Below are 21,443 nucleotides of genomic sequence, written 5' to 3'. Positions count from 1 at the left end.
TCACGCTCAAAGGAACTGCTGTATCCAAACTATGTACAAGCAGTACAAGATACATCCGTACACTAAGATCTAAAACTCACACATGCTTTTACCCTCGGACCTTGGTACACCTGCAATGACCGTCTCAGGGCCGGATGTGTATAACAGTGTTCACCTCACAGTCAACATGGTCTTGCTTCAGAATCTAGGCTCTGTTCCGCAGGGGTCTGAATTGTTGAAGCGATTCCCAAAGAAAAAAAAAACTCCATAACTCATGTACATCTCAGCTTTGAATTCTGGAGAAAAGAGGAAAAGCCCCCAAAGAATGTAGTGAAGTGACACATTTCAGATGACCCCGCCTTGTGTTAATAATGCAGTTGGTTCAGACTTCAGATGGGGCATCTTTGTCTCGCCTAACATATTCTGAATAAAATGGAAACGGGGGAAATACATTAATTGCCGAGAATACGTTATAAGTTATAACAGGGAATTCAATAATAAATGTGGGTGTGCAAGAAATGACAAGGTAGTGTCATCATAATTGGGAGGAAAATCTGTGAAGATGCATTACATAATGGTGGAATGGTACCATAAAGTAGACAACTCTGAAGGAAAATTCTGTGAAGGTGCATTGCATGATGTAGGAATGGTAACATAAATTAGAAAACTCCAAAAAATGCTATATGCAAGAAAAGAAAACAGCTACTTCTACGTTGCCATGTTATTGTCAGTGTTTTCAAGGTGTCCTCAGCACATCTGGTTGGCATACCTACCATATCTAATCATGTGGACTTGCTTACTTACAAATACTGAGGTTGAATTCGCATAGATCGACTTACCTATCTCGCCTTGTATTGGGCTGAATTATGCCTCCTGCCTTCCTGAGCGACCAACGTGCTCCTTACAAACGAAGCGTTCGGCTCTGCTAGTGGGTTGGTGACAAACCCACCATGAACTCCAAACTTCTGCCTCTCCCACTTATGAGAAGTTTTGCTTTCCCCTGAGTAGTTCGCTATGTCGGTGACAGGGTACCTTGAAGAGTATCTACCGCCATCATTTCTCCTCCAGAATTTTGGGCTCGGGATGCAGCAGGAGTTCATGCCAGGTTCACTGTTTGGCATCCTTCCTGAAGAGGCCGCCATATCACGCGAGATCTCGTCCAGTGCCATTTCCAGACCGTTCACCCTTGTCTCCAAGGAACGTATCCCATTCTGGGAGCTCCCCATAAATTTCTGATGAACAAAAGGAATTGAAGTGTTAGATGTGTTCTCAGTTTCTGATGAACAAAAAAAGAGGAAAAATGTATAAAAAGCATTTGGTGCGTTATGTGGAAAATAACACAAGATCATAGTAAGCTCAATAGATTTGCTGATTGAAACATTGCCATGTAGGCACTAAATGTCATGCACCTGTCCAGGTTGTCCCCATACCATGCCATTGCTCATGTCTTGATGTATCACTGGACTAGTGCCATCAAGAGACATTCAATGGATGCATGATTCGTACCAATCATCATTGGTCAGTGCTACGCACTAAGACCAACTTCAACATCCACAAGGTTATCTGAAAACCCACGGAATGCATGAACTTGCATCGACCAACGTTTTTTTTTTTCCTTTTACTTCTCAATTGCACATGTCTAAACCCTACCATCAACTGTTTGTTGATTTTGATGTAAACTTCAAAATCAAACTCCCATCCCCTATATTACCTATGATGCCCTTGCTCAAATACTAAAGAAATTTGATGGGTTAAGATAGTACATTTTTAAATTTTTGTTTATTAGGTTAAACTGTATCCTCGACTTTATCCAATATTAGACGCCAGCCAGCCCAGGTAGAAAGTACTTGCATGAATCCAAATAATTAAGAGTTTCCATGGGTCCTGAAGACATGACATACAACATAACAAGGGAATGTTTTTTCGATAAAGATAAGGGGAATTTACCTGCAGAAGATCAAGTAAGTTTGTCTGTTGATTCTCAATCTGAACTAGCTGCATCCTGATCTTCGACAGGTCCTCATCTTTGTGAGCTGACTCAAGCTCCTCAGGCTCTTCTGACTGAAACTCTTCAGGCCGATCCTCAACCTCGGTACTCTCTTCCGAGTCACCGTCACCATTGTATGGAACAACTCTAGAGCCTGACTTGATCCCGGCCAACTTCTTGTAACCCTTCTCCCCACTCTTCTGGAAAAGCATCTTCCGCGCTTCAAGCCTCGCTCTAACATTGCCCTCTTTCAGAAGCTGCTCCTCGGTCACCGTCTTGATCGGGGTGGCATCTGCGGCAACGGTAACGTCAACCTTATAGTCGTATTTCTTGGCTCGGCCTGCCTCGCTGCTGCGTGAAGGCGACGAACCCTTCTTGTTTCTGATGGGGGAAGGGGGGCTGCTCCTTCTGTTACTGACATTGCGCATTGCATCTGACGGGGGCGACCTGCTGGCCGGCAGCGTGTTCCTCCTTGTAACCGATTGGAGGGAGTTGGAGCCGAGGGAATCAGCCGGGTATCGAGCATCACTACTTGCGCTGTCTGTTTTATTACAAAACCAAACAATGTCAGAATTCAGAAAGGCCATGTAGCAGTAAATCCAAGAAATGTGTAACAGCATGCGTATAAATCCAAACGGAACATTTTAGAAATTTCTTTTGTCAGAAAAACCAGGAAAGAACAGTCTTGCCTAGTTAGTGTCTCACCAAACCCACTCCACTTCTGTCTTTCAGCAAACAAATTCATATATGCTAGCAGTAGTTTAAAGTCCAAACTATAGAGAACAGTTCACTCAATCCTCCAAAAGACAAAAGTTTACTCAATCCTCCAAAAGACAACAGTTTGCTCAATCCTCGAAAAGACAACAGTTTACTCAAACAGCCAAATAATGAGAGAAACAGTAGTGACTAGAGCCACGCCACATCACCTGTGAGAGAAGATCTGGGCTGGGATGGCGGCGCGTCGGAGGAGCACACATCCTCCTCCATGTCCGGGATCTCCCTCCACGCCTCGATCATCCGGTTCATGGACTCCCGCACAATCTTGACCTGCATTGCCGGGAATTCGTTAGAAATCTTGACACGGACGGAAGCAGATCCACGACCAGGAGGATGCCGCGGCAAAATCTCAAACCTTATCAAATCTCTTGGCCTCGAAGACTGCAATGCAGCCGGGTTTGTGGGCGGCGAGGTCGTCCCCGTGCTCCAGGGCCAGCAACGCGAGCGCCTCGGCGGCGGCTTTTCGCGCGGCCCAGTCGTCCCCGGCGAGCGCGTCGCGGAGGCACGGCACGGCGGTGGCGGCGGCCTCGGCGTCGGTGGCGGCGGAGGCGGCGCCGATGAGGGAGATGAGGGCCGGCTTGGCCTTGAAGGCGGCGCCGCGGAGGAGCTTGAGGAGGCGCGGGAGGAGCGGCAGGAGGTAGGCGGCGAGGTCGGACGTCGGGGCGGAGGCCTCGACCGCCGCGGCGGCGGCGAGCGCGGCGGAGAGCTGCGCGTGCTGGTCCTGCTCGTGGAGCACGGCGTCGGCGAGCGGGCCGAGCGCGGCGGGCGCCGAGGGGGAGGCGGCCCCGGCGGCGCGCGCGGCGTCGACGAGCGCGGCGCGCACGGAGGAGTCCGGGTCGCGCACCCGGCGCAGCGCGGCGGCGACGAGCCGCGGCACCAGCGGCGCGACGGCGTCGCGCGGGTGCGCGGCGACGAGGAGGGCCAGCAGGCGGAGGGAGTGCCGGCGGAGCGGGGTCTTGTCGGTGGGCCGCGTGTCGGAGACGGCGGCGAGGAAGACGGGGAGCTCGTCGGCGTCCAGGCCGCGCGCGATCGCGTCCAGCTCGTTGGCGGCCATGGCCTCCGTGTCCCGGTCGGAGAGGCGGTGCAGGCAGCGGTTCACCCGCTGCTTCATGGGCTCCCTCGGCGCTGGCCCCATGGCTCGGCCTTCAACTGTAGCTCCGGCGGCAGGTGGCAGCCGGCGGTCGGCGAGGGGTTGGGATGGGAGGCAGCTGGGGGAGAAGGGAAGAAGGCGTGGCGGGTACAAATAGTAATAGCGAGCTGGGAGGTGGCGGGTGAGAAAAGGTAGAGCGTGGAGATCTTGGTGTGGACTGCGCATTCATATATGTCTTCTTTTGGTGTTGTTTACTATTATTTTCTTTTATTTTCGAAATGGTGATGTTTTTTTTTGTGTGTACTCCAGTACATTGCACCTTGCCGAAAACTTTCAAATGTAGCTCATCTTGCGGTGCTTTGTGTTTTAGATGAGGTAGCCGTGTTTTGGTTGGTGTATGGTTGGGGTGAACTGCTCATGAGTGTATCAGATGAGCTTCTGGGGACCAAGCTTTTCAGGTGGTTTTCATAGGAGCAAACTTAATCCATTATGAGGCAGCAACTTCCTTCTTAGAGCAAATCACAAGTACTAGCAAGTTGTTATCTAGAAGAGCCTAATGGTACATCAAATTGTATCTAGAGATTTTTTTTTTTTACAGTATATGGCAGTATAGGGCGTGCCACTCGCAGAGCTTCATCCATTCCAACCTCTTTCCACCACCCTCTTTCCGTCCAATTCTCATCGTGCCCTTCCCTCCGTGCCACTGCAGTTAGATCATGTTGCTGCTAGTCGTTGTTAACACCAGTGTCAATTGTCATCCCAGGTTCTGTGCAAATATGGAGATTCACACTTTTGGGCTGGCATCATGGCAACAAAGAAGCACTTTTTCCTATTTGGGTCCTTCTCCATTAAGAATGGGGCGGAGATACGTTTCTGGGAGGATATATAGTTGGGAACAACCACTCTTCGTGAACAGTATCCGGCCTTGTATACTATTATTCGTCACAAAGGGGATACTTTGCAGAAGGTGATGGAATCTTCTCCCCCCTCTATGACGTTCAGGCGTGATCTTGTCGGTCCTAGGCTAGATTCCTGGAATGAACTGCTTCAGCGGTTAGGTTCTATCCAGCTAGTTCCGGGGACGGATGAATTCCGTTGGAGTCTAACCAAAAATGGCTTATTTTCGGTTAGCTCCATGTACAAAGCACTATACCTATCTACACAACCGGTTTTAAATAATAAATCCATCTGGAAGATGAAGATACCTCTCAAATAAATATGTATCTAGAGTTTATGAAATAAACAACAATCACGTTCACCACAAACCAATCTAGGCGCATCGCCAACTCCCTTGTCTCGAGGGTTTCTTCCGGGTAAGCATCATGCTGCCTAGATCGCATCTTGCGATCTAGGCAGTACACGTTTATTCGTTGTTCATGCGTTGCTCGTGCTGAAGCCTTTTTGATGGCGAGCAATGTTGTGGGTATACTTCATGGGTGTACCATCGACAGTGCCTAGATCCGGCAAGCCCGGGTGGCCCACAGATGGTGATGAGGCATGTGGCCCATCGGGCGGCCCAGTTGTTGTTGATCCTGACGGAACATGTCCGGCCCGGGAGCGAGGAGCCGGATCCGACCGACCATGAAGAGGAACCCGGATCCATGGAGGCTCGTTAAGGGACCCGGATCCCGTGCGACATAGATGGAAGGGTGGATCCTTGACGTACACGGCAAGACATTGTACCGTAGTTAGGAAACCTGTATCCGGGTAGGACTCTCCGTGTAAACCCTAGATCCGTGCGTCTTTATAAGCCGGATCCTGGGAGCCCTAGAGGCAGAACCACAACTCATTGTAACAACGCGAAAGCGCCCAGATAATTCCAGACAAGCAGCAGTAGGTCCTGTCATCGTGCAGGTGTTCCGAAGCTAGGTAAATCGCGTACCACTGTCCGGTGTGCACTCCGCCCTATGGCCCCTACTTCTTCTCCCCCTCGTGAGGATCCCTCCTCCGAGGTACCGTCGATTAGGCAACGACGGTTGGCGCCCACCGTGGGGCCTGCGACGTACGGAGGCCGGAACCGGGAGGGTTCCTCCATGGGAAGCTTCAACGACACCATCGCTGTGGGGCGTGTCCTTTACGCCGGGAATCTGCCGATCGTCCCTCCGGATGAGTGCTGGATTCCGGCTAAAACCGACCCCGTCAAGCTCTCCATCGTCCCAGTTGGCGGCATACACATCTTCATCGGGGAAACCGTCGATTCCGACGGAAACCCACTGGTAAGTAGCGCTGACGCGACCGCCGCTGAGCGGGACGCAGTCGCGAAGATCCGATCTGAGACGCTGGATGGGGAGGATCGGGAGATTATATGCTGCTGCTAGATCCGAGAATGGCGTCGATCTGAGACGCTGGAGCCGATCTGAGGCGCTGGAGCGAGTGCCGCTATGCGGCCGGCCTCCAGACTATGCAAAAGAATCAAGGCTGGAGGTGTCGTCCATCAGCTCCCCTCCCCCCGCCGCCCTCCTTACAAATGTATCGTCCCCCTTAATGAATCGAATTGTCCTTCGACCCTCGTTTGATTGCGACAGCCGGCATAGATGAAATCTCATGAGACATGCCCACTATTACTAAAAAAAAGCCCTGCCATGGCACCTTCGGCGATGAGGCCGTTTCATGTATGTTCCAACCTGTTGCAAACGTTCAACATCATTTTTGTTTTTGAAAAACTTTCGTTAGTTTTCATGGATTTTGCTTGTCGTTGTTACACTTTCAAAATCTTACTTTTGCAAGAATGAAATAACGCCGTCCAATATCATTATTTCCATCGTTGCCCAGAATTTTTTTCGACATGGTTTGTACAGGAAAATCTGTATTTGTATTTATTTTGTACCAACAGTCATATATTATGGCAAGTAATGTGACAGCTATTATCCCTAACCAAAACAGCTTGCATGATGGTAACAGTGCGTAAAAACTTTCCAAGTAAGAGATGACCATTAACCTGAGAAAATTAGTACTCTCCAGCACCATATAGATCTGTCTCGTCACCTATCATGATTCCTCGACACCAAAATTTTCACCCGGCCACCTGTCAACACATTGTTAATTGGTTAGCCTGTAAACAGTTAGTAGCACCTGGACAAGAGTGAGAATAAAAATGATAGCCCAAGTAAATAAAATATTTCACCGCCCATGGTCCATGGATGATCTGCACACTAGTGGTAATCTCCTGTAGTATTAAACCTGATGTGCTTACCATGGGTGACGCAACGCATCGAGATCCAGGAGCATGTGCCTAGAAATTCCAATCTTTATCCACAACCCAGAGCCCCAGGGCGGGTATAAGTAAATCTTGTCCCTAAGCCGCTGCCCCCTTCTGATCGCCCAGTCTGTCAACCCCAATTGCTTAAACTGTTCTTCAGAAAAGAACAAAAACAATTACAGGCAGTGGCTAATGGGCGCCTCCAAATCTCACAGTTTCCCAGTGTCAAACTCATCCGGTGAAACATGGCCGCATGTGTGTTCGCCAGATGCGCTTGCACACGAGACGGCCATGTGATCGCCGCTTGGTCTCGCGTGCTCCGTCCATCCACCGGCTGGTGAACTGGTGATCCACCGATCTGTTTTTCTAGATCATCTACCGATCTGTTATGTTTGCTTATTTTACCTGTCTGGTGGCTGGGCTGGCTGGTGGATTTTTCTGCGGCCACTAGGAAAAACGAACTACTGCCAGTGTCAGGGAGAACTAACTACGTGGGTGACATGTTGGTTTGCATCATCATCATCGGTCGTCGATGAATCTTCTCTTGGTTTGCTTGGGACTTTTAAATTGGTTCTGCTATAAGGGAATTTTTTAAGGGGTTTGCTCGGAGATGTTTTTGTGTATTGGTGTGCTGTCAGTGCCTAGGCACAGTGCGATACTAGCTTTCACAACATTTTTTTCCTGCCAGCTGTTATAGTCAAGTGTGTCTGTCATGTCATGGTCTTGGTTTTGAAGAGCTTGGAAGAATATGGGCTCTACCGTTTCCCTCTTCTTTTAATTTAATCTTCCCTATGACGCAGAAATTTCACATAAACTTAGAGCTGGAACCTCAGAAACTCAATTCCAAATGTTAAAAATTTTAACAAAAAAATTTATATGTACATCTCCATGATATATATCTCCATGATATATGTGTGTTCATCAAATTTCACGAAAGAATGATATTTTTGTAGTCTACATGAAAAAGAGAAAATTTATCTTCTGACAAGTCTTTACTTTAGCACCGAATTTTGTTGTTTTTACATACGCCACACGACAAGTCGATTTTTCATGAAACGACTTTATGAGCGTGTAGCACATGAAGATGTACGTGCGAAATTTTTGTTTCAATTTTTTTAACATTTGAAAATGTGTCTAACATGCGTTTCAAAATAAAGGGAGCATACGCTCCCATGAGCTAAAACATCACTCCCCTGAAACCTACACCCTTCGTTTATTTTAATAAAAAAGACCATTATCAAAAATATATTATGTGATATGTAAGGCCACTAATACTAATCGAGTAAAATTAAGTATATTTCTTCCCCATATGATGGTGTTCATTAATGTAAAAGTTTCTGCAACACATGCAATATGTTTAGTTAGCATTACCACATTAATAATTGTGATGTTTATTAGTTTGTTGTACTTTTTTGTTAAATGGAATATATTAATATCGTGAAGAAACCAATTACATCCAGTTTCTGCAATAAAGCAAAAAAAAAGTTCTATTATAGTGTTTCGGTCCTTGTAGCAGCAACACAAATACCACCAAGACAATACTTAAAGTCCAAGTTCTCCAAACACAACGCCTCCAAGAAGAAAAACAATGCACAAGCACCGTCGCCGCTCAATCGATCTTAGGTTTCACCCTGAAGAAAGTCTTCGCTCTCAAAAAATGTCTTTAACAAAGATATTGCTAGGCACAACCAATTACGGCAAGACCTTGGATTTTCATACTTAAAGATAAGGTTTTAAACTTCTCCTAAACCTACTCCCTCAGTTTTTATACGTAAATCCACTATTAAAAATACATTTTGAAATATGTAAAGCCACTCATACTAATTGAACAAAATTGATTATATTTCTACCTCGTTCATTATTGCAAAAGTTTCATGCAAGCATAGAGAATGAGGCACTACATGCTACATGTTCAGTTAACCAAAATACTATAGCATTACCACATAAATAATTGTGTTACTTATTATTTGGTTGGTTTTTGTAATAAAGAGAATATATTAATATCACAAAGATACTAATTACACCTAGCATCTACGACAACCCAATACCGTAGTGACGACATGGATGCACACCACCAAATAAAGGAGAAGAAGCTAAAAAACAAAATTCCCACTATAGTGTTCCAATCATTGTAGCATCAACACAAACACCCATAAATATAACACTGGAGTCAAAGCTCTAAAAAAACGACGACTCAAAGAAGAAAACATGGCATAAGCCTAATCATTGTCTGATCAAAGATCTTATGTTTTCACCCTGAAGAAAGTCTCCGCTCTTGCCTTCAACAAGGACATTGCCAGACACAACCAATTAAGACCAACCCTTGGATTTGAACTTCTCTTGTGATGTCTCTCCCACTTGCATGCCATTGCTACGACTAGAATCACCAAACAAGTTCCTCACCGTCGCAAGGACTCGAACCACCATTATTAGTCCTCAGATCTCGGCTTCATGCCATTCTTCACCTCTGATTTCACCATGGAACTAAAAAAACATGTCCCATAATGGCAACAAATAGCAGAGCTTTGTGTCGCTCCCTCCTGAAACCAAACATTCAGAAAAGGACATGGGTGCGCATGACCGAATCCATCCGATTCAGCAATCTCTAGGCATTAGGCGTCCAAGGGAGTTAGCTAGCGGAGCGTTCCGGAACTCGATACTTCGGCCAGATCAAGGAGGACAAACATCAAGCAGATCTTCGTCTTGGTGTGAGATGAACCCTAGGACCACCGCCTTTAGTAGGTAGAACGACGATCCCCACGCAGTCCCTGCCGGCTCCCAATTGCAGCCGGGGATCTTAGCGGAAACCAACGCTGCCACCTGTACCACGTGTAGACGAGGGGCTTAGCCGCGCCAAGTCCCCCACCCACCAAATCAGGTGTCGTGCCACCCTCGCGGCCACACCGTTCGCCAAGATCGTCGAAGAAAACCGGGGCCACCGCCTCGGCGTCTATCTCCTCCGCGTGCACCTCGTCGTCTATGGCCACCGATCTGTAGCAGCCAAAGATCCTGCCGCGTGGGGATGAAAGGCCCGCGCCGCCACCCGTCGCGCGAGGAGATGAAGGCCCGCCGCTGTCAGCCGTGCATGCTTTGCCCGGTGACTTTCTCCGGCGGCGGCGGGGACGGAGGTGGAGGGGTGGGGGCGGTGGCTGGAATCTGGATGGTATATGCATTTTTTTTCTTTCTTTTTTGGTATCTAAAATGTGACTTTTGCGGCCTTAATTATAAATAAAAACCGGAGGCGGTACTCCCGGAAAAGCAGATGGCAGATTAGAGTAACTAGATGATGTCCCGCGCGTTGCCGCGGAAACTTATGTCATGACGTGTTGAAGTAAACATAATGTTTGATACAATGAGAAAATTGGTGACATACAATTACAACATTACTTGGTTCATAGAAAAAAATTACTATATATAGGGGCATAAAGTAAATCAGGTTGATGAATAAACACCGCCTCTTTGTTTATTTATAGAAGACAATACAAACTCAACATCAAAACATATTGGTCTATTGTTAGTTTTTTACTACACCTTGTATATAGGGCTTCTTCTTAACTTCCTCTTGGCAAATACGTAATAAATAATTAATTCTTCACTTCGAAAAGAAAGACGAAAAAATTCCTATATATGCTTGCACCTTCTTAATGGCCAACTTGGAGTTGCAATCCAGCAGAAAACAAAATGGAATATTTAAGCGCAGAAGCAAAAAAAGAAGAAGTTGGGTACGTATAAAAATGTTTGGCAGCACAACGCAAATGGGAGAGGTGAATCACTGATACATACATTTCATTTTACTAAACTTTGGTTCGATTTGAACTCGGAGAAACCAATATAAGGTTCGGAAAACTGTGCAAGCATTTAGGAAAATTAAGCTCAGCTGAATTGCATGGAATTGTGTCTTTTGTTTTTAGCAATTAAGCTAGATGTAACAAAATTATCCCAAGAAAGGAGATGAGTAATAGTTTTTTTTGCCTGAACATCTGTTTCAGATACTACTGAAACCATCACCGTCACAGAAGTCACAGAAATATTTCTTCCATTGAACTGAAACATATGACGCAATGAATTAGAAATATAATAGTAGTATAGCACTAAGTACTGTAGTTACCTCAGCTCATCACGTGTGCATGAGCAACCACAAATAAGAAATCTTATACTATTTAAGAATTGACATAAAATGGGAAAATGGGACTAAAATGCCTCTGGATATAATGTTCTATTGCAGAGTCCAAAGAGAACAATTCCAGTGCTGCCAGCCTGCCACCTCTATTTTGACTTTCGAAGCACCTGCAAGCATCGTAAATAGATTTAGGACTCACGTTTTTTGCACATCACAATCCAAGTGCGGAGAAAGAAATAATGTCAGAAAGTACATCAAAATATTTGGTAAGTAGATGAAACAGGCAAAACACCTAGCAGAATGTGAGTTGGTAAGGAAGTATCTCTTGATAAACCCAATCATCCCGATGGCCATGGTGTAGCTCTGCATCCGGTATTGGCAAGCTGAGCATGCCTAATGGTATGAGAGAGAGAGTTGGACGGGAGACATGCAATAAAAACAGAGCAGCTCTAACTTCACACAGTATGCCCACCGTGGAGAGCAATCTAGATAATTATAAGAAGCGCTGGTGTGTGCCAATTGCTGGGTAGGAATATATATATAGAGCGCTCATATATATAATATGGAGAATCAATAGAATGAAGGTTACGTGGGAGGATTTAATTATGTACGTTGCAATTACAACGCATAAGCTCATGCCTGTTCAAATGCAATTGCCATAAGGGCTTCAGTTACGGAGAGGAAGCAACATAGTTTGCACTCCCGCTTAGAATGCAAAGAGATAGTTGAAGATAGCGGGACACATCATATGGCATGGCCTAAAGAGAGCTAGAAAAATAGATAGTGGAAATCAAGATGTCGTTTGATGATGTGGAAGGATTGCATGATTTGGCAGCCTAGAATTGGTCAAGGATATTTGATGAGGTGGACACCTTGCATGTTGAGATATATACTTTTAGTGGGTTGCTCCTATTTAGTTATTATAGATGCATTGGAAGGGACGCATGTTGCTCTAAACTAATGTTGTACTAGATTTAGATGTGCGCCTTGGCGCACGACCCCGTAAAAATCGCACAAATTTACATTTTAAATAAAAACGATATAAATAAGGTGTAAAAAGATAATATGTTTCTCAAGTTTTACACAATAAAATCAGTGGAATGAAATTAGGATAAAGCACACAAAATCACAAACAGTGTAGCAAACGCTTATATAAAAATGCTCGACCGTAATGTTTAACTAACTTCACAAGGATCAGGGTTTCTTATATTTCTCCTTCGAAACATGCACACATAAGAGACTAACTTTTGAAGGAGTGGGACTTAGTTCTTTATAGCATTTTGACTAACTTTTAACTTAACCATGCTTACTAAAGATAACATATTTAACTATTTTTTGCAATAAAGGTACTAAACCCTGCTTCTTCTGAACTTAGGAACCAACTTATACCGTCCTTATCATCATTAGATTGTTGTTCACCTTTTTTCTCCTGTGTAAACCTGATAATGCATCAGCACAAATACTTTGCATCACTCGTGTAATTAGGAGGAACTAAGACAATACCTAACTGATACAACTATGGAACTCCTTTTACGCAAGTGTTAACAAAGACCCCTGAATCAGAGCACTTTTGTAGGTTTCATCAAAGTAAATGGGATACCCAGGTTTTAGTTGAATTCAAGTATTAATCTAATCTCAACCATTCTCAACAAAATTTTGCTTTATTTGCAACAACTGAAGATGATATTTACAGGATCTTTACTGATTAAGAAGATTTAATTCTAAAATGTACTACCGAAAATCTGTGGCGTAACATATAAGCGTTTCGTGTCCATGGGGAATTGGCAATAAATTTCAATAGACAGATAATCACCATATAAATAGGTACTCATGTACATACAATCACCAGCTTCAGAGACATTTATTATTCAAACAACAGAAAGAACATATATTGCATCAGAGAGGTTAAGATTTACCATTTTCCTGATGTAAATACCAATGCAGTAGTTTTTTGCTTCTCTTATACGCATGATGACTGTAGAAAAACGCTGTTTAAAATAAACAGCTAGCAAAAGCAAGCATAAAGTATATGCTGTTGAAGAAAAGCATGAGACGATGTTTAATCTATTAGTGAGCAACAGTTCTACAATTTATCGGCCTATAAGCATGAATTCAGAAGAGTCTTCAGTTTGTTGGTTCCACAAAATAACACATGCACAAATTTACCAACTCTTATACCAGGTCATTCACAAAGCAGGAGACAGAAAGACAAACACACAATATTCACGGGTAATGGGTAAGAGGGTCATTTCCAAGCCCAAATTGGACGGGTAGACCATTTTGCACATTTGCAGTTTGAGCTCCCCCAAGAACACCAGCCATCACGGATGCAGCGTGTATTGCCGGTGCAAGACCAACAAGCCGATGAAGGCTAGTGTCTCCTACAACGGGAGCTGCAGTTGATTGTTTCCGAGCATCCGCAGGAAGGTATCGGTGTTAAAATGCACGGACATAAAATTGGCACATTTGTTATCTTAAAGAATACATATAAACCGATTGATGAATGATTATCAAGAAACTGAAACCAACCAGCGCTAGATGCCATTCCCGGTCCTCCACGACCTCGAAATGCATAAACATATCAAGAATAAGTAAATAGCTGCTTCTTATTGTTAACTTCAATCGGTTAAGATTCCGCATCGCTCATGCATGAATCAAATATAGATTGCACTAACAAAATTTTCCATACGAAGCTACTTAATTTTCAATACGCAGAATTACATCATGCAAAGACCATTTCACTGTGATCTCAAGATAATTTAGCATAAATATTGAGTTCTCGTGTTAACCACTGGATCAACCAATCAACTATATTCCTGCAAAACAAAACAAAAATGCACCCAGTTGTGAGATTCTGATACAGTATTTTCTTGTGGATGCACTCTGACATCTTGGCAACAAAACTGGCACAAATATATCAGTCACGGGTATGAAAGATAGATACAAGGGCTGCTGGCAGCAGCTAAGGACATAGCAATTATTTTGAGAAAAAATTTATTGATGTAATAGTAGACCAAAAGAAAAGTTCCATTGCATATTCTTTCCAGGGATTATTTTACTATTAATTGCAACCCTGTTGCTTGAGTACATCACAAGGATGCAACTATAGATGCACTGACCAAGTGTACATCTTCTAGAATATCATTATGTTGCTATTTGCAGAGAATCTCATGTGTTCAATACAATTCTGGCAAGATCTTCCAAACCATGATGTGCTACAGTTAAGCCAATAGCTTTGGCTCATTACTTTATTAAAAGAAGGCAAAGTCGAGACAACAAAGATAATTGTGGAACTGCGATACCAAAGATGATGCACGCTACCAAGCACGATGATTTCACAAGGTAATTCACCAAAATAGCAGGTGTGCATATGTACAGCCAGGCAGCTGTACACACGTACACATGCTGTGCAAGAAATTGAAACAGGAGACACAAGGTGGTTGGCGAAAATACTACTATTATCATTCATAGGAACCAAAACCATACCAGCTTAACGTAGGGCTTGCAAGGTGAGAAATAAGGCTCTTCTACAAGTAATGAACTGAGGATCTTCGACCTTTTCTCTATTTCTTTCATTGCTCCTCCCATTTTCTGCGAAATCAACACGTAACTGACGGCCATTAACTTCACAACCTTGAAGGTTCCGGCGTGCACCTAGAGCTGTCTCTTCATCCTTGTACTCACAAAATCCATAACCCTTGGGCTTTCCAGTTTCTTTATCAACAACCAGTCTGCAAGAAATTTTGAGCGGTCAGTATTCAGCGAAGTGTCATCAGCTTCATGGATTTTACGAAGTTATCGGAGTAGAAAATAACTCATAACAAGTTTTAGCATAATGTGACTTGTAAGAGAAACAAGTGATGAAGAGGCAGAACACATCTATATATTAGAGTTTCACATTATGGATTAATTAGCACTTTGCATGTTAGTTCAGAAAGTGGTACCCATAACACTAGGTAAATCAGGTATTCAGGAAAAGGCAGCAGTCATAAGGAAGGCAACCCCTACAAAAACCTATTAAGCTCTGGGATCATCTTAGGATTCTTAGCAGCGATGTGGCACAAGGCAATCATGCTTCAACAAAACCAATGCATATTCTAGATGATGTGCGCTGCACTTGATTTTAGAAGAAGAAAATATCACTAAAAGCAATATGTCCATACAAAAAATTCCTCTTTCTGAAAGAGAATGAAAAGAGGGCATACGGGTATTTTGACAAAGAATCGATGAATCCTACAGTTCACCAAACATGTCTATGAAAATCGAAAATCATGTATTTGCACAATCTTCTTGTCAACTTAACCAACTACATGACACACACACACACACACACACATACACAAAACTCAATAGGGTTTGCAGGGTTCAACTAAACCTGAAGGAGACAACGGGTCCGACTTCCTCGCATATCTGCACGAGCTGCTCCTCCGTCGCATCGTAGGGTATGTTCCCAAATTAATTAGTCTTCTTCAACAACATGTTACGCGTACATAGGGCATGTGTCTTGGTGGAACGATCCCATAAAATTCACACCAATGTGATGCGTGTACATAGGGCATGTGTCTTGGGGCACGATCCCGTAAAATTCACACCAATGTAAAGTTTGTATAACGTTTGATAAAAGTTAGGTGATAAGATGATAATACGATTTGTAGATTTTACAGAACAGTAGACAAGTAGGAAAAATTAGGATAAAACCCATAAAATCATAAATAGAGTAGCACACGCTTATGTACAATCGAGAAAAATAGAGAAATATCCTTAGGCTCACGTGACCCGGTAATCAAACATTAAATAAAAAACTATCTGATGGGTGAAACACTATGTAAATGGTCTAACATGTCTTACTACAGGGTGTTGATTGTATACAATAATCAATAGCCTATACAATGTTTGCTCGATGGATAGCCAGGCTTCTCCAATAGATTGATGTATATGACATACCAATAGAGAAAGGTCGCCGTCACTTCATACTTCGTGGGTATAGTGTTGTACAATGAATCTGGAAGCTGCCATGATCAAGACCCTGGATGGAATCTCAACAACAACCATGGCTTAAACCTGGTAAGAAAGGACGGGGTATCATATTAGCCAAGGCAAATCATTTTTTTGATTGATCCATCAGTCGGTACGTATTTTAATTTCCGAAAGAGTCAGGTGGGAAAAGAAAGAATATATCTCACAAAGTATATGTAAGGGAACATAATAATATACATGCAAGCCATTGATTATTTTATATTTCTGTCAACCTCTATTTTCCGGAAAATTTCACCCAAATTTTCGAAAGGTATGCAGTTTTCAACCAGTTCATTGGTGTGTGCATTCTTTTGATCTTCTTGACATGAATTTTCACCATCGAGCAAGTGAAAAAAACATAGTTAATCTTTCTCCGGGAAACATTGTCCGATATCTCACATTCAAATTTCCACAAACAATTGTGTCATCTCGGACTGTGAGTAAAAAAATAGTTAGAATGGTTATAGAAACACCATGTGAAAACCATGTCCATGGAGGCATACCTCTTATCCAAACATATATCAAATCACCACTTCATAACATAGACATTCAGAAAATAGCAACGTCGATCCCTACTTCCAAGACTAAGTAACAAGTGTCCATCCAAAGTTGTAAAGAAGTTTACTGTTTATAAAAGAAATATATTTTGTACAGATCAATAAACTGGCCGCTATTTCAATGTGTCCAACCAAATTTCACAAATAAATATTACATGAAAAGCCTGGAACATGGTCTACAATTTTTATTCAGGGTGTGCCTCGAAATTATGCGTGTAGAAATACAAGACTTAATTCTAAACTCACCGCACCAAACAGCCCAAGGAAAACCTTAATAGAAGATGTTTGAACGTCAACACTGGCTAACACTTCTGAACCTTAACTCTCAATGTTGGCATGCACCCGTACTAATTTTCCAATTTGCTACCGTAAACTGAACAACATGTCCTGTCTTTTCATATATAGAAACTACAAAACAAACAACACCTGCAGAATTATTTTAGGGAGTTCCAACTCTGATTTTTCTCTTCATTGGATATAGGGACAGAGAAGAAACAAAACATAGCTTAGCAAACCCAGCTAATTAACCATTTTTATCCCATAGTAAATCCATCTATTGACCATATGCTTTGATTCTACCGAGAACCAGAAACAGCAAGGGAATTCTAAGATAACATACATTATGCCAAGATGGAGGCCGTCAACCTGTACTCCAGCAGCAGCGGTGACCAACGACAGCGGAAACGTACTTCAGCATAAGCAGCGACCCACATGAAATGCTCCTGAAATGAACATGGGTTTGTCTAGCATCATTTAATTTTTACAAGTGAGAGAGCTCTTGATTGTACATGTCCCCACTTCCACATTTCTAGGCAACTGAGGTGCGTCAGGTACTGGAAAAAATCCCATGTGATTAGACCCTTGCTATTTGCACGGACGTTTGCATCAACTAAACAGAGTGGATGAGATTAAATAGCAAGGTTATATAACAACAGAAATAGAGAGAAGTAATCCTTCAACAGCCACAAGTAAAACGATCAGCTGGTCATGGAAGTTACTCAGTGAACATTCCATCAGTGTAATCCACCGAAACAATCAAAGAGAAATGATAAAAAAAAAAATTGAGATGCTCCAAAACAGACCTCATTTGGCGGCATGGACTACAGAAACAACGGATAATCTGAAACAATGATTTTCCGTGGCCACCTGCATCCTCGGATGATAGCTCCATGAGCTAGACATTCCACCGATTAGTCACTCGCTCCCAGCAACATATATATTGATATCTTTTGTTCCAAGAATTAATCTCTCTAGAGCCATTTTTTTATTCATGAGCAATAATAAAGCACATAATCGACTTCGGTTGTAGACCACAACAAATTCTAGATCACATAGATTTACAACGTGAAAATTATTGTGTAGATTTACAATGATCTGGGATTTGTATTATTCTAGATCCCATGACATGATCCATAAATTTATTTAAAGTCATTTTGACTTATTAAAGATGATACCCTTGCATTTGCGAGGGCCACTAAGCTAGTTTCTCAAAATAACATATGTATTCTATTACAGATGCCCTCATCAAGCTATCGTTAATCTAATTTAGCTAAAATACTTTTATTCAAAATTTTAACCCAAATCATGTTTTTACTCAGAGAATTAGACAATACACAAGAATCGAGATAATTACACGGCCAGGAGCCTATACAGGTCCACAAATCGTACAACATCAGACTTAATTCAAGTAGGAGTATATAAATTGCTTTGCGAAACGTTAGGAAATGGATTAGAGAAAATTAAAAACATGAGATGAATTGGGTGTGATCTTGGGTACTGACCACTCCTCAGCTCCTCCTTGTCGTTCATTACAGTATGTGATGTCCCTTGGTTTACAGCCAGCCACGTAGGCTAAGGGCTCCCTCGACACGGCCGGCGGAATTGGGGTTCTTGTCGGCGTACTCGCCGACCTGGTACAACACACCGACAATCTTTTTGCTGCCTATAGATGTCTGCAAAACTAAAGACATAAATCATAACAGGGCATCGTTCGTAGCTCCATCTACCAACCGTATTACTTCAGCAAACGAAATTTGTGATGAAATCACGAAAGTCGACCGGATCCGCCATCATATTTCACAGAAAAAATTACATTCAAAATACAGGCCATACGCATAAACCCTTAGTCTATTAATGATGAGCTCTTGACCAAATTGCCAAAATGATTATTTAATGGAGAACAGAACTCCAAAACAAGAAATAAAATTTAAGAGGGAAAATACAATTACTTTCCATGTTTAATTAGTCGCTCCTATGCTACAACGTTGAGACTTTCCCTCAACCTCAAGGCATTATTTTCCAAGCCTAGCAACATAGTTTGTTGAGTAAGAACTCCATTTCAGCAGACATACATATCACTTCAGACTGCATTATTCAGATATGTATATAATATAACAGAAATCAATAGCCATAATTGCCATGAGAATATGTAATAGTTCCTTGCAAAAAAGAATCACGTGCTAGTTAGACTTTACTCCACGACTTCTCAATATTCTGGCCTTCATGATTAACAAGGGAAAAAGCTAAATGCCTAATGTCATAATTTGAGAAACACATATTATCAGCTAGTATATTTTCCATAACCGAATTTACTTAGTAAGTAAGTAAACAAGCAAATAATCATAGGACTGCTAGATGTCATAGAAATTTCATAGCACAGAAGCATCATAATTATTCTTAACTTGTTCCACGGGGAGTGGCGATCTGATCTTCAAATTGCACGTTGACATGGACAACCAAACCCAGCAGAACACCATGGCACTTCATGAATTTTAGCCAACCTTAGCTCTTTGCACCCTCAAGAGATAATAACACACCGAGATGAATGCCAACTGCTAAGTTGAGGAGAGAGGAAGAGAGATGGAGCGGTCAACTGCTAAAGAAGCCTCTCATTTGGTTTCCACTCCGTGTTCCTTTGTCCGTACATCAATTGAAGGCAAAGAAAACCACAAACAGCAGCCAGTGGCAAACACAAGTGCTCTCGGAATGTAGTGCCTCGAACAATAATAGCATGTGCAAATATTTCATAGAGTAGAGGACAGTAAAGGGGCCAGATGTTGGCAACATGCTGTTGTAAGGAGTTGAAAAAGATGGCCAGAAAAATAGAGCAAAAATAACTTGACCAAGTGAACAATTGTCGGATAACATAGCAAGGTAAATAGATGCATTAGTATGAATCTGAACTGAAATACATGCTTCAAAACGTAAACTGCAGCCGCATCTTCAGGGTTCTTGATCATGTGCCGGACACATTCCATTTTCATCTTAACCAGTGTGACCAAGGTAATATGCTTTCCTGAACCACAACATTCAATTGTCATCTGAACCGGTTGGTAGATCAATATAGCTTCCTGCAAAAAAAAAAAGGTAGATCAATATAGCCAAGGCAACGGGCAGTAGATGCATGATGATTCGTCAATGTTTCTTGGTGCCAAGAAAATGGAAGCCCACAATTACCTAACCCTTGACAGCAGAGAATTTTTTTATTAAACGCTAACTACATACATGGGATTTGGCCATCCAGCTTATTGTTCACGCAGATACATTTTAAAAGTTATTAAGTCACCTTTCGAATCCTCCTCCAAATATATAGAGAGGAACCTCGATCTTTGTTGACGGCACTCCTCCCGTAGGAGCAGCGGCCGGCACTCGGTGCTCCTCCATCGGTGCTCCTCGAGGTGATGGCAACGGCACGCTCCTCCCGATCATCTCCTCCCCGACAGAGCAGCGGTTGGCGCTCCTCCCTACCCTCCACCTGTCACCAAATTGCACCGGCGTCTTCTTATCTCCGGGCTGTTACATGGCGAGGCACCGACATAAAACCACAACTTGGAGGAGAAGCGCCAGCTACATGTAAAAATATAGTTACCTCAGTTTATGCCTAATCCATACCGATGCATCACGTAAGCGTAACCCATACGGAAAATATAAGTAATGGAGTGGAAAAGATAGGAGAGCTAACCTGTGCGTCACACATGCATAACCGATATTAATTTCAGAACCTATAAATTGATAAAAGGGAAAATAATTAGTATAAGCGAAAAGCTAACTCTTCGAGAAAATCCAAATTCATTCACGCCCCAAACAACTACCTGTATTATCAAAGTTTTTCTGGTCTGGCACCACTAACATGAGAGTAAAAGGGAATCTGTTAGACTTTGCTTTTTTTCCAACCCTTACCTCGCTGGATTTGAATGAGGATTAACATCTATAGGAAAAGTAAGGCACACAAATAATGGAGCGACCTCAGAATGGAGGTCTAGCATAGTTGACCGGCCTTTGTTTAGAGATGATCTCCATTATGAGGTCTCGGAAGTCACTCCGCTCGTTCATCATTTCGGCGCTCGCATAATCCAACACCAAAATTAGTAGTAAGCGTTGTCCAAGCCGAAGTTTTAAGACACTCTCCACTGCACCTAGTAGCTTTTAGCCAAAATTCGTAAAATTTGTGAGAAAATGTCGGCACAAATACATGGATCTTTACTGAACCCAAGAATCTCTTCATCTGTGCTCAATCAAGAGATCAAAATAGGGAAGAATCTGCTTCGTTTTTTTGTCGAACATCTTGTTGGCATGGATAAGTACATCTGCCCAAACAAACGAAACTTATGGACTAAATCGAGAGATAAGAGACAGAGGGAGAGAGATAAATCATAAGGAAGATTTAGGGACTATAGGTACCTGCGAGGTTCCTTGACTTCCTTCCATGTCAGTTAAAG

At 42.8% G+C, this 21,443-nt stretch overlaps 1 protein-coding gene and 1 long non-coding RNA gene across 2 annotated transcripts; both read right to left on the bottom strand.

The window, feature by feature from the left end:
- Window positions 1-230: 230 nt before the first annotated feature.
- LOC124685460 (TORTIFOLIA1-like protein 3) lies at window positions 231-3,940 on the bottom strand. Its single transcript, XM_047219814.1, has 5 exons — window positions 3,099-3,940; window positions 2,893-3,013; window positions 1,927-2,507; window positions 819-1,211; window positions 231-402 (listed from the first exon to the last, which is right to left on the bottom strand). The coding sequence occupies exons 1-4, from the start codon at window positions 3,876-3,878 to the stop codon at window positions 819-821; spliced, it is 1,875 nt and encodes a 624-aa protein (XP_047075770.1). The 5' UTR covers window positions 3,879-3,940; the 3' UTR covers window positions 231-402.
- A 16,577-nt stretch (window positions 3,941-20,517) lies between these two features.
- On the bottom strand, window positions 20,518-21,234 carry LOC124674848. The gene is made up of 3 exons (XR_006993086.1): window positions 20,817-21,234; window positions 20,687-20,726; window positions 20,518-20,571 (listed from the first exon to the last, which is right to left on the bottom strand). It is a non-coding gene; the product is annotated as an uncharacterized LOC124674848 (long non-coding RNA).
- Window positions 21,235-21,443: the final 209 nt, after the last annotated feature.

Source organism: Lolium rigidum, chromosome 1, assembly GCF_022539505.1.
Source record: "Lolium rigidum isolate FL_2022 chromosome 1, APGP_CSIRO_Lrig_0.1, whole genome shotgun sequence".
NCBI classification, from domain to species: domain Eukaryota; kingdom Viridiplantae; phylum Streptophyta; class Magnoliopsida; order Poales; family Poaceae; genus Lolium; species Lolium rigidum.
The sequence above is the reverse complement of the archived record's forward strand: the minus strand, read 5'-3'. Positions and strand labels throughout refer to the sequence as shown.

Coding starts and splice junctions, on each gene's coding strand:
- LOC124685460 (XM_047219814.1), bottom strand. CDS start 3,878: ATGGGGCCAGCGCCGAGGGAGCCCATGAAGCAGCGGGTGAACCGCTGC. Junction 3,014..3,098: donor AGGCCAAGAGATTTGATAAG/GTTTGAGATTTT, acceptor CCGGCAATGCAG/GTCAAGATTGTGCGGGAGTC. Junction 2,508..2,892: donor GCCCAGATCTTCTCTCACAG/GTGATGTGGCGT, acceptor GTAATAAAACAG/ACAGCGCAAGTAGTGATGCT.